The 14,526-nt window shown below is 36.7% G+C and overlaps 1 protein-coding gene across 19 annotated transcripts in view; it reads right to left on the bottom strand.

Moving 5' to 3' along the window:
- The window catches only part of SOX6 (SRY-box transcription factor 6), a 371,657-nt gene that overhangs the window by 143,829 nt on the left and 213,302 nt on the right, over positions 1-14,526 (bottom strand). For all 19 annotated transcript variants that reach the window (XM_057418199.1, XM_057418198.1, XM_057418194.1 and 16 more), the window contains one exon: positions 1,244-1,416. In XM_057418199.1, the coding sequence (XP_057274182.1) occupies positions 1,244-1,416 (173 nt within the window). The remainder of the gene's footprint in view (positions 1-1,243; positions 1,417-14,526) is intronic.

Here is a 14,526-nt window from a genome sequence, read left to right as displayed (position 1 = left end):
CTTGTGAACAGCTTTTTGTACGTGTACATACAATGTAATACCCTTTGAATAGGCATTTACTGATGAAAACCAGAAATGTACCCAAAAACATCTAATGTCAGTGGTTCCTCTTAGATGGAACAGTACTGTGACAGAAAATGTATCCAACACCCTGCAATGCAATTACCATAGCATAGTCTTGATGTATAGGCTTGACACAGTAAAGTAGGGTACACAAGCACCATGTGGCTCAAATTCTGAATTTTATTTGCCTATCGGTTGAGCTACATGCTCGCTTCATTGAGCATGACAACCTAGTTTTAAGTGTCATTTAATTTTCATTTTGAAATATAATTACAAAGTGTTCACTGTAAGATATCACTCGTCTGCAAATGTGTCAAGATTAATTTGTGCTAGCTTATTCACAAGTGTCAATAGTTAATTACTGTGTCATCTCTGGATGGCTAAATGACATTCTAACTTCTGATTTTTTACAGTGTTCCTTTATGTTATTTTCCATTAGGGGATGAGTCCATATTCCTACATGTGGGCAAATACTCCAGCACATAAAATACCAGACGTCACAACTCATTAAAATCAACAGAGCATATATTGCTGTATATATCCTATAAAATACATTTAACTGAAAAGATAATTCTAGTAATAATGTCAGATTTCTAAAAACCACACATTAATTTGGATCTGTCTGATCTAATGCCTAGGGGACTAGTATATGGAATCACTGTTGTTACACTTTTGTACAATGAGAAAAGGACAGCTCTTTGCACAACTGCAGCTTTTTTTCTTTTTTTTTTTTTAAGAAACCCCCCCAAAACGCCGAACAAACAAACAAAAAACCTACAAAAAGCCCCATATCAAACCTTACTTGTAGAAGGTATTTGAAGGTTTAAAGATGCTTAAGGTTTTTTGTTCAATTATTTTCTTGTCAAAAAGAAGAAGAGTTAAATAATGGTTATAGTCTGGCTTATTTGTAACTCCCAAATTTGCATCTCAATGCAAGAAACAAGAACTGTGAAATCTATCACATGCCATTTATTCTGGGAAAGAAATTATTTGAATGCCCACACCCACTTTTTTTCTCACGGTCCTATAATATTTCCCCTTTCTGGAAAAAGATGTCATTCCTGAAGATATTTAACCTTTGTTAACAAAAAAAAGATGAAAGGAAGCACCACACAGCACAGTGTTTATGATAAGCATTCTGCATGAAACATTTTTGCAGGTTTCTTTCTTGGAGCCTCACCTGTTCTTGCTGTTGGCGAGCAAGGTCCATTTGCTGCCGTTGTTTTTCAATTTGTGAGGCTGCCAGCTTTTTCTGTTCGTCATGGGCAGCCAAGAGCTGCTCCCGTAAGCTGATCAGCTGGGTGATCATAGTAGAGAGCTGTCGCTCTTTTTCTGCCAGGCTTTCTGGTGTACCTAAATGTGCAGGAAAGATTTACTGTAAATATGAGATAGACAATAGCTACCAAGCAATAGCCACAAAAAGAATGGCTGAATAGCCAACATGCTTATTTCAAATGGCAGCTTGCATATATATTTTACTAACAAATCCCAAAAGAATAATCTAGCACATAGCTTTGCTCTGCCCTAAACAGTGGAGGATATAACTAAAATTGAAGCAGAAAAGATACAGAGTATTCCTTTTTTTCTGACAGAAGTAATTAATGATACACTGTGTACACATCCCTGTATCTTTTCCATCTAAATCTGCCCAGTGTGATAAATACAGTCACAGTTTATTAGACATAATTTTCCTTAACTTTATATATTTAGCTGTGGGGTTTGGGGTCTGGGTTTTGTTTGGGTTTGTTCCATTTTGTTTTTCCCCAAGTATGTAAAAACATGAAAAAAAATAGTTAAAAGATGATGTTCAGTGGAAGAAGCAGTTTAATAGTTTTTTGATCATTTCTCTAAAATACCCATATATCTGGTAGGTCATTTGGGTAAATGGAAGCTTTGGTTATGGAATGTGAATTGAAAAAGAGCTCTACGTGTCCCTAAGAGAAATGGCTAACCTGAAAAAATGGCTTAAAAATTTTTATGTAACTTTCAAAGTTTACTCTACAGAGAGCACTTAATTAATATGAAACTACGGTACATTTATTCTTTGCACTAATGATGCTTAATGGTCTGTTTATGGGTAAATTGCATGGGTCTCCTAAGTAGAGAGTACAGGGTCCTTTTGCAAATCAATCCAAAAATATCCTATCTCATGTATGAACATATTACTCTGTCACAAACAGCCGTCTCCGCTTCTGTATTTTGAGCTGTATTATGCATTTCCCTGTGTGAGCATCTCAGACCCACAGCTCTGTAAGAGGTAATATAATTACAGTAAGGTAGCAGTTGAGGAATATTGGAAGAACATCTGAAAGAGGTTTAGAGTTGAAACTGGGATAAATGAAGCAATTTTGTGTTGTACAGGAGAACTGAGAGATAAGTGAACCAAATCAAGAACTAGGTCTGTAATCTGCCACAGTGATACGTGAAGTGGCACAAAAGAAAGTGTATTCATATATTTCCTTTCTTCCATTCAAAATAGAGGACTGTGATAAAGAAGTCATAGGACTTCTGAAGAGGAAGAAAATGTGTGAGGAACAGGATCTGGGAGGGAATGGAGAAACTGTCACCAAAATTATGACTCCACCTTCTTCCCAGGAGTAAGACAGATATCTTCTAGGGAAGAAAAGAAACAGGTCGACAGGTTTCATAAGGAGTGGGAAGACAAAACAGACTTCTGACAAGCAGGTGACATACCCAAGATGCTCTACTACTTACATTATGCTATGATGGGACCAATATGATTCTTAAACAGAATTTCATTTGCAAAAGCAGCATACAAGTAAATCTCTGTCTGTAACTTTTTTCCATAGAAAAAGAAACTGCATGGCTTAAGTTATCCACTCTAAAGAAAACAAACTCCCACAAATAAGGGTACCTGTTTTCCTGTTAATTTCTTAATTGCATTTAATGACATAAAGTACAGAAAATATTCAATTTCTTAGCCATTGTTAACTATCTTAGTTTTAAAAGAGTCTGCAACAAACTGATGTTCCAGGACCTTGGAATGCCAAATCTTAATTCAGTACACATGGGACATGGCCTCCAAACAAGGAGGTATTACAGTAGAAGGTTTAGAAATGGTTAGTAATTTTCTTAGTCACAAGAAATATGATGGTAAGAAATAAGCTGAAAGATACTTCAGTATTCAGACCAATTCATTGCAAAACCTTAGTGTGATATGCACAACTGAAGTGAAAGAGTCCTGTGCAAAAATTTGTTTCAAAGCAACAAAAAAAAAAAAAAGACTTTTGAAAGTAAACTGAGGCAGGTGTGGGGCCAGGAAAATGTCTGCACTGAAGATATTGCCTTGCCATGATCCATTAGCTTGTATTGAGCTCTACACTGTCACCATGAGCTCAATTATCTGCAACTTCAGCATAGACTTATCTTAGCCTTCTTAACTGCGTTAATCAGTCTTGAAGATTTTGCATCACAAATCAAAGGTTATTTAGGTGCTTTCTAATATGTTATTGTATGCTGAAATTCATTTTCATGCTTAAGAGACTGTTCTGCTGCAGAAAAACTCCCTTCCCCATTGTGACTAGAAGAGATCAACCACTCCAGCTATTTTAAAAAGCCAATGGGAAGCAACCTGGTGCCTCAAATGATACTTATTGCCATCCACTGGCACCTGGGAAACCACAACCTGAGACTTTCACATCTGTTAAGCAGCTTTGGCATTGTAATGCAGACTCCCGATCTTACAGTCATAAAATATTTTACACACCCAAAGCAGATATTAACCTCCTGCTCCTTTTCCATATTATTCTTTATACTTGCGCCACAATATGCATAGAAAGCTATGACAAAGAATGCTTGCTAAAGCTATAAAGCATTTGATTATTTTGTTATGTTTAGTTAGAACACTTTGATATAGTTGTAGCAAATTTGTTTCGTTTTCTTCTTTTTTCTTTTGTTGTTTTTTTTTTCCTGTCAGAATTTTACACAGTAGCAAGCAGAAGTAACTGTTCTTTTTCAGGAATTCATAGTAATTGTTTTTCTTTCCCTTTTGCCCCCAGAGAAACACATCTGAAGTGAATGACCCCATTTAGAGTACTCTACTCTTTAATTTGTACTGTGCTATGTAATTCAACAACAGAATAGAACTGATGACCACAAAATGTACACTGTGCTCCTGGAAAATAACGAGACCTCCATGAAGCTGCAAGACACCTAACCGAACACTGCTCATGACAAGAAAAAGCATAACATGCAGAATGTTGTTGTATGAACAGGGGGGAGAAGGTCTAATTCAATTTTAGAGTGGAAAATCCCAACCATTATTTCACAGTTTAAATACCAATAAAAACCAACTTTCCTCAGAATGCAGACCAGATTGAGCTGATCTGGCTGGGCCAAGAGAGGTCATCAGTAGCTCTGTGCCATCATCATCTGTTTTGCATCCACTTAGTGCAGCAAGAAATGAGATTCCTAAACTAATTACTAGTAAATAAACTTCTGCTGCTGACTAGAAATATCTATAAATAAAATGAAAATACATCTATCTGTAAAATGTATTTGCCATAAAAAAAGATAAAACAAAAAGCTTAGTAAAAAATATACAGTAAATATGCCAGCATCTATAAAATATTATATATCACAGTGTTCTCTCTGTTCTAATCCTATTCTCTTACTCCAAAGATAGCAGTGCATTTTTTTCCATGGGGTCTTCCTTATCCCCAAAACACATCTGTCTTGAGTTTCTCTCAGATTTGTCAGGTGGATCAGTGCTCCCCAGGGTCTGCTCCATCTGAAGTATTTTAATTTGACTAAACACCTGATTTATTTTATCTCTCCGATGAGAAAGGCAGTTTGTCTTAATACAGCCTGTCAGCCTACAGTCCCATTCACAGCAATTTACAGGCAGCCAGGGATGCTGGAAAAGAAGAGTGCTGCGATTCTGTATTTTATCCTCCTCCAGAAAGCACCTAAAAGCAGCTATTCACTGCTACTGCATGTGGCATTTTAGAACTGAATTAGCTTTTTATTCAAGTAACTACACTTGTTGTGAATAGCTTATCTGTAAAATTGCTACATTCACTACTGATTTTATTAACCTTTGGCTCTATCACAAAATGGTCTTCAGTTAGGAAAGACCTTTAAAACTGACACATTTTTCTTAGGGGCCTTTATTTCAGTGACTTCAGATATACTGAATTTGATGCATTGACTCCCTTTCCCAGCAGAATTTAAAATTTTGAGTTTTTGGGGAAGACGATAGTGTTTAAGGACTTCTTTTAAAATGAAAATGCAACAGTCTCATGAAAAGTTCAGAAAAAATAGTTATTAATTTTGTGATTATAATTTAAGGTGAAAAATAATTTGGTTGTAGCAATATTTTAATTTTTCCTATATAACACATAGGAACAACATGAATGTTATTTTATCCTTTATTTTTGCAAGGATTTGAGCACAAATGGATATAAAACGGTCAGACTGGACAGAACTAAGGCATCAAAGAGAACTTTTGAGAAATTCTGGTCACAGGTCAACCTAACCAGGAATGAGAAAATAAAAAGTAGCTATAAATCTGCTGAAAAAGAGAGAAGAGTTCAACTTGTGGTCTAAAATTACATTTAGAAAGAAAGAATTCTGCTTTGGCAAAAGCTACCTTTTGAAACTGATCACAATATTACATGATTTCTGGCACACAAAGTAATAAAAATATAGTTGTATACCTTACGATGCATTTAATAAAACCCCTAATCCATCATCTTGCATTTTATATATCTAGATTTCTTTAAGCATTGCAAAAAAGATAAAAAATCAAGTATCCTGTCAGCACAGATACATAATACCACTACAATTCCTATATCCATCTCTAGCTTACCAACTTTCAACATTTCTGTTACCTTTTACTGCATATTCAGTATATACACAGATGTAGCTGCATGATGACAAACACAGCAGGCTTTTCAGTGTTAAATTTGGAACTGTCCTTGTGGCAAGTTGTCATGAGATAGAGGCAGAGTAATAACTGCTTGTAAGGGGAAAAAAATAAGCAGGAATAACAAAAAATAGACTTCTAGACTTACATAGTATAATTTAAACTAATCTCTTTGACACTCAGCAAAAGAAAAAAGATAAAACCACATATACTTTCAAGTGAATAAAAGAAAAACTGCTGGTGTCATAAGCAAGCCAAAAAGTTTATAGGCATGATCCAAAGCTTGCAGAAATAGGGTTCTTAGCTGTGACATGAAATTACTGTGGGTTCTTGAATATGGTTGCCTTAGTTTCCCAACTTGTACACACAGCAAAAAAACTACCAATCAGAGGGGTTTATGCCTGGTTAGTTAATGCTTCTAAAGTGCTTTGAGATCTTTGCATGGAATCTCTACACATCTGCAAACTATTATTGGTTCTCTTGAATTCTGTCATTAGTGTAAAGCATGACAAATATCATACTTGTTTATGCACTGCATCTAAACTAACTTCTGCTCCATATACTTACAGGAAATACAAATTAATAAATCACTAATGATTATTCCTGTTATGTTTTTAGAATGAACACATAGTGTGACTTTTAGGAAAACAAGAGATAGTAATGCAAGAAAGAAGTGTAGACTTTTCCAGAAATTAGGAAGGGTTTTAAATCACATAACTAAAGTTCCACAGTATCCTTAACCAAAGCAACTCAACCAACAATCAAAAATTATTCTGACTCAAATTCAGCAACTTCAGCTTAAAAAAAAAAAACAAAACAACAACAAAACAAAAACCTTTTTGAATTGATTCCTCTGGTAGGTTGGGTTTGGTTTTTTGGTGGTTTTGTTTTGTTTTGTTCTTTTTTTTTTCTTTGTTTTTAATGCACATTGTTTGAAAAGAAAGCAAAACCACAATGCTAGACATAAAAGAAATTGTATTTGATCTTAGCTGCCTAGAGATAACCTGGTTAAACCATTCTGTCTAACACGGCAGTCTGCAGCACACATCAGATAGGCTGTGATGTCTCTACTTCACAGGCTCTGTCCAGCATTTAGCATTTACCCTTTTTTGACTGGGTCACCTTTTAAATGCCACAAAATAGGGCAGGAAAAGTCAACAAAAATAAACAGGCAAAAGAGAAGAAAGTAACAATCTAATGGAAGGGCTTCTGAGATAAAAGTCACTTTGTGAGGGCTGCCTGCCTAAGGAGCCCCTTTGCCATTGCAATAGCATCTAATTTGAGTTCTAACTCCAATAGCAGTTTAAAAAGCTTTCTACTCTAAAGGGCCCCAAGTGCATCATAAAGATAAAGCATTTCAGCAGAAAACAGCCACAAAGACCTCTATTATCTTATCAGTCTTTGGTTACAACAGCTGAACCAATATGACTAAGTTCTGAATGACTTTTTTTTTCTCCCTTCTTTTTATAATACTAGAACACTGGATTTTCTTTATTGCATGATCAGTTAGCAGTTCTTTATATCCCCATATGCTACTGCCCAGTCCTTAGTCAATAAAAAGTTTTATAAATGCTTCTATTGTGCTTTGTAGCATCCCAATGCAGAAGGCAGCACAGCAAACATGTCCAGCATGCAAACAACACAGGATAGCTTCTCTTGTGAAGGTGTGAGATCCCCCCACTCCCTTAGGTCTCAAAGTGATTCTGTGTTTTAAGCACTGGGCAAAGAAAAATTGATACCCTATGTCCATAAACAGTAATGGGAATTAATACTAGGAACTACTGAAAACATTTGGTAGAGAAAAATCTGTTAGTCAGATTTAGAAAAGTAAAATTTAAATTAGCTATGCTTATGAGAAAGATGAAAATGCTTTACTGACAGTCTTCAGGATTCATCCTAGTTTTACGTATACTAAACCTCAGATGCTTAAGCAATTCCTTAGGTTGGAACAATTTGAAACTAATATGGTTCACAAAACAGGAGAGTTTTCATACAACCCTAAACTTATCATAGGCCAAACTGTCTTTATTAGATTAGCCATAAAATTGCACGTAGCACAGTGAATATGAAAGCAAGGTCATAATGAGCCTTCAATTTCCCATGTTAGTATGGTCACAGACAGGTGAGTGAGAGGGCAGGGACCCACGGCTGCAGGGCTAGCTGCACCTCCATCACCACAGCCACATCTTTGGCTCTGTGCAAACTTAGCTTCTACCACATCTCACAGCAAACATCAGGGTCCTACACCCATTGTTGTTTAGTTTGGATCATACTGTGGCTTTCATTCAGTGCACACATACATCTTGCCTAACCAAGAGAGGCAGTACATGTGCAGAAGAGCAATGCACATCCAGATCTCTTTCTGACACTGGGCTGGGATAGAGACAGGAGTCCCTGGGTCTAACTGTCCTCACAACTCCTAACTTCATATTTGCACCTCTGAGTTTTAGGTTCAACTGTACCCTATTCAAGGTTCAACTGTACTCTACTCACACTGAGAGGGCTTTTTCCCTTCTCAAAAGAATTTGAAGGAAGCCCTTCTTCAAACTCACAAATCACAGATCATTCTGCATTAAGAATATATATTAAGAATATATGTAAGAACACATATAGTAGTCTAGCTGAATAGTTCCCCCAAACATATGCCATAACCCAATGGCAACTGAGGCATGCTTACCTGCCTTAGCATTTCCCAGCAAATGCTTGTACCTTAGCTCTGCTCCTGCGAACAACCACCTCTTCTGAGACAATGTTTCATTTGTGGTTAACATTTTTTGATCTCATGTGTTTGCCAGGCTTTTGCTCTCGTGTTGTTCCTTAGCAATTCTCAAGTGTTTTCTCAGCAATATCTCATATTCAGAGGTTTTCTTCCTTGACTGTTTTACACAACAGTTCTAATCAAAGTAAACTGATACATTCATAAAAATGTTTCTGCAGTGACAAGATCAACATAAGTTACTACCAAACAGCTCCAAAACTGTCAAAGTAATCTGCTAGGCAAAGGACTGGACTGAGTAGTGCCTGGTTAGCTCATGGAGGACAGTGATACCTTGTGCCATTTTTAAGGATATGGTGAATCCACAGTTGAGTCCTAAAATGTAATTCACGTCAGGAATGTAGGAAAGAATGTGATGTTAGCCAGAACTTCAACCTCCCCCTCCTCCAAACCAGTGCCCAGCAAAAAGAGGAATTCCAACAAATCTCTTGGACTACTTACTTTCTTATACACATATGAAAAGAAGAGCTCTATCTGACATAAGCCTTGACAGACTTTATCTGTTTAACTGAGATGTCGTTGCTATTTCACATACACAATTCTATTTTAGTGCTGTTTGCTATTAAAAAAAAAAGAGGAAAAAAGCTCCAAAACTTTAGCCAGTTGCCCAGTTTCTTGGAATTACTCTTGAATTCCAGAAGAATTTGTCACCCTACATTCTAAATAATACTAGAAGAACATATTAAGTGTTAATTCATGTATGTGTATGCGGAAGAAAGAAGATAATTTTTTTTTTAAAAAGAGCAAGTAGAGATCTGGTTATGGACGCTTTAGTGCTTTTAGTGGGTTTAGAAATGCTAGACATATACTCAATATGAGCTTTTCAGACTCTGGAAAAAATGTGATAATACCAGATATAAACACAGAAATATGTATTATACATCACAACTAAAAGGTCACAGACAACTTGGTTTTGCTGAATTTGAATATAAAGACATAGCAGAGGCAACAGGCTGTGAGTAATCTGTACAGTGATACAAACACTAAAATACGATGTAAAGAAAAATGAAAAATGAGTAGGTTTATTTTGTTAACTGAGAAGACTGTAGCCCAGGGCATAGCACAACAAAATAAAATTAACACCGTGGTGACATATAGAGAACAAAATCTGTATTAATAATATTATTAATGACTCTAACACTCAATTCCATTGCTTTTAAAGCAAGAAAATTTACATATAAGAATGGAGAAAAGATGATCCATCCACTTAAGGAACTCACTCAGGAAATGAGAGCTGAAAATATATCCTGACCTTCAGTTTCAGTTTTGCCCATTTAAATACAAGTGACAGTACTTCCCTGGATCAGGGAGGTGGATGCTATTTTGAGGATAGTAAAAGAGTAAAAGGGTATAAATTCTAAACTGTATTTGTGAACAGGATGAAACAGTATATTAAAGAGTAAAAAATCCAAAGGATAAAGGAGGCATTGGAAGTTACAAAAATTCATAAACAGAAAAGAAAGATAGAATCTAACTGCCATGTAATTATATAACAGTTCCTCTTCCATAGAAAAAACACACTAAGATGCCAGAAACTGTGTTAGTAAGGATAGCAGAAATACTTGAATGTCACAGTAGGAATAAACTTTCAGGATCGGAACATTCTCTGTGCAAACATCCCCACACAAATCAGGCTTACCAGTTTTTTTTTGAGGAAGTTAGTATCTGAAGTAAAAATTACACAAGATTGATTCACCTTGCCTCATCAGAAAAGACAAATGAAGTGCAAAAAACAATAGCAGGCCAATGTTATATCTTCCTCAAGCAGACGAGAAAACCTTAAACGGTTTGAACATTAAATTGTAAGTTCTCACATTTGCAAGGGCTCTAATCCAATTGTTTTATAATGCTTGAAGTTCTCACATACCAAAACAGAGGAAGTCTCATACAGAAACCAAGATATCCAAAGCTTTCCTTCTGAATGAAGATGGGATACAAGTACTAAATGTCTGAAAAATCAAGTACCTCAATAAGAATGATGCTCACAGTGCTTGTAGCTTGTTCATTATACTGGAATTAAAAGCTTACCAGGTCTGATTCTCTCTTCACATTATTTACATGTAGATTCAAAAACTTCAGTAGAAATACATGTTATTTACAATGGTATGAGAACTGATCCCCATGTTCCCATAAACAGTAAGTGAAGCCAGTTTTCCACCTTCCCTATTATTTTATCTCTGAATCTGACTCAAAACACATGGGCTCTTTCCATCAGCTTTTGATGAATTCTGTAATTGTCAGAGAACCAATAGAAGAGATGTCGAATACAAATTCCAAAAACATCATCACTGAACATTACGGAATAATGTTGGTTTTAATGACATTCTCTCTCCTCACTATATTAGGTATGTAAAAATGTTAGTAAAGAAACCTATACATATAAATATAATCTAGTACACTATCCCAGTCTTAAGTCTGAGACTTTGTCCTGACATTTGACTTACAGAACTGTACATAGTATTAGAAATTTTATATGTACTTTCTGATTCAATTCATAACTCTCTCCGTGAGTGTCTTATGGTCTAATGTGAAACTACAGATGTGAAACTGAGAATGAGGTGATTATATAGAGAAATGCTTCCCCAACTTTCACACCAGCTCCATATTTCCAACACAATGGCATTTTGTCCTAAATATGATTTTGTTTTCTCAATAATTTTGGGGGTTGGTTTTTTTTTTTCCTCTCTCTTCTGACTCATAAAATGTACTGAATGGGGTACTGCTGCAATAGCAGAGTCATAGAATCATAGAATCATAGAATCGTTAGGGTTGGAAAGGACCTTAAGTTCCAACCCCACTGCCATGGGCAGGGACACCTTATGCTAAATCCTATCACCCAAGGCCTCATCCAACCTGGTCTTGAACACCACCAGGGATGGAGCATTCACAACCTCCCTGGGTAACCTATTCCAGTGCCTCACCACCCTAACAGGAAAGAATTTCCTCCTTATATCCAACCTAAACTTCCCCTGTGTAAGTTTTAACCCATTACCCCTTGTCCTGTCACTGCAGTCTCTAATGAAGAGTCCCTCCCCTGCATTCTTATAGGCCCCCTTCAGATACTGGAAGGCTGCTATGAGGTCTCCATGCAGCCTTCTCTTCTCCAGGCTGAACAGCCCCAACTTCCTCAGCCTGTCTTCATACGGGAGGTGTTCCAGTCACCTAAGCAATGTATTAGAAGTCTTGTGAGACCTCACTTGGAGTATTGTGTACAGTTCTGGTGTCCTCAACATAAAAAGGACATGGAACTGTTGGAACAAGTCCAGAGGACGGCCACGAGGATGATCAGGGGACTGGAGCACCTCCCGTATGAAGACAGGCTGAGGAAGTTGGGGCTGTTCAGCCTGGAGAAGAGAAGGCTGCGTGGAAACCTCATAGCAGCCTTCCAGTATCTGAAGGGGGCCTATAGGGATGCTGGGGAAGGACTCTTCATTAGGGACTGTAGTGACAGGACAAGGGGTAACGGGTTAAAACTTAAACAGGGGAGGTTTGGATTGGATATAAGGAAGATGTTCTTTCCTCTTAGGGTGGTGAGGCACTGGAATGGGTTGCCCAGGGAGGTTGTGAATGCTCCATCCCTGGCAGTGTTCAAAGCCAGGTTGGACAGAGCCTTGGGTGACATGGTTTAGTGTGAGGTGTCCCTGCCCATGGCAGGGGGGTTGGACCTCGATGATCTTAAGGTCCTTTCCAACCCTAACTATTCTATGATTCTAAGTTTGAAATCAGTGGAAAATCCCTACCCTTCATTTCCAGAAAAGGAAAAAAATAAATAAATTTAGTTCTAGATTTTTAGATTAGTATTTGCACCTGCCTTGAGGAATGGGTGATTTGACATACAAATGCTAAGCCATCTCTAATATTCATATAAAACATTGCAGTAAAAGGTGTAACATACTTTTTTATAACTTTCTCTATTAGTTGTGAAAGGATAATTTCTTTTGCTTATATGCAATCATAGGTAATGTCTTATATGCAATTACAATGTTGAGAGTTACAATTGATGACAGTCTGGAATAAGTAGGATCTTATCATCCAACATGGAAAGACTAGGAGTCTGCTGAAGAAAAAAATGTAAATGGAGGATTCAGGACTGATTTTGAAACTGCTCCATTCCATTGATTGTTCTTTTGTAACAGCATACAGCTGGATAAAAATCATTTTGTTTCCGTATTCAATTTTAACTTTAAGAAGTGATTTCTGGGTACCATGATACTCTTCAAAATGAACCTTATTTTTTTATTATGTAAACATGATACAATTCCAAGTTATCTAGACAATTTTCCATTCTTTTTTCAAGTGCAAGTTCAAGTGCAAGTTCAAGTGCAAGTGCAAAAACACACTTGTTTGAAAAGCAATTAAAAGTTGTATCTTCAGTCACAGAGATGAACTGTATAACTGTTCTATCTCATGCTGGAAAGAGAATTGTATATGTACATTCATAAAAATGATTGGAAGGAAGCTGAGCTTAGAGGAAGTTAGTTTAATACCTTATTTGATGAGTATAGCTTGTGAATTAGATGACATTAATTTCCCTATATAACAGGACTCAGTTACTTATGATTTCTTCAGCTGATATTTATGCTTCATAAAAAAGTTCATGATGTAAAAGAAGCTTTTGCGTGTTTGTTCAGTCTTCTCACGTTATCTAAACTATAGATTCATAATGAAAGATGAAAAAGAATCTTATGTTTTAATTCAGTTTTCCATTTTAAAGAGAAAACTGCAGAAAATAAGATTTCGTTTTGGTTTGGGATTTTGTTGTTTTTTTTAGGATTTTTCTTCTGCTTTTTATCACAGTGAATGCTCCATCCCTGGTGATGTTCAAGGCCAGGTTGGACGAGGCCTTGGGTGACATGGTTTAGTGTGAGGTGTCCCTGCCCATGGCAGAGGGGTTGGAACTAGGTGATCTTAAGGTCCTTTCCAACTCTAACTATTCTATGATTCTATGTGCAGAAACAACATGCTTCTTCTCTTTAAATAGTGAGGAATGTTTTGCACTGTAATGTCTAAATACATACATGGGATGATGGTAAGGTTGAAGTTCTTACAGCCTGCAGTTGGACAGGTTGGACAGAGCCTTGGGCAACATGGTCTAGAGTGAGGTGTCCCTGCCCATGGCAGCGGGGTTGGAACTAGATGATCTTAAGGTCTTTTCCAACCCTAACTATTCTATGATTCTACAATTTTATGTGCAAATCAGGTGAAAAAACATGTAATTAGTGTAACTTCCTGTGGGGCTAATGTAGTTTTAAAGGGGATGATGTGGTGCTTTATACTGAATCTGAAGCTCTATGAATCAGGAAGCTCTATGAGAACAATGACAGGAATTAGTACTTCTCTCTTTAGGTGCGAGAAAGGAAGAGATCCTTCCCATATGTCTGTAACACTGAGGATCCTACTCTTCCTTCCTATACACAAAATTATAACCAAATGCATTTTTTCTATTGGGTCCAGAATGCACAATATACACAGGGGAGGAGATGTGCCCCTGTGAAATGTGCTCTGACTTATGGTGTCTGCAGCTTTTTTATATATATATTTGCCTCTGAAGATTTTTATTGCCTCTGGTGATAAGTAATGAAGAAGCAAAGTTTATTGCAAAACAAGGACATTAGCATAGCCTGTCTATCATAGAAGCTGTAAAGAAGAAACTTCTTACCTCATCTGAATAGAGACAATTTAGTTAAAAGCCTTTGACATGTATGGAGAAGCAGCAACATTTTATACATTTAGAATAAGTCCACAAAAGTCAGTTGAAGAAAATTCCCTTATTTAAGTGGGCTTTGAAACAGGTCCATTG

Source organism: Pezoporus wallicus, unplaced genomic scaffold (genome assembly GCF_028554395.1).
Source record: "Pezoporus wallicus isolate ANWC-B61680 ecotype Strahan unplaced genomic scaffold, APGP_CSIRO_Pwel_v1 contig_2025, whole genome shotgun sequence".
Taxonomy (NCBI): domain Eukaryota; kingdom Metazoa; phylum Chordata; class Aves; order Psittaciformes; family Psittacidae; genus Pezoporus; species Pezoporus wallicus.
Note: the sequence above shows the minus strand (reverse complement) of the source record. Positions and strands in the feature narration are given on the sequence as shown.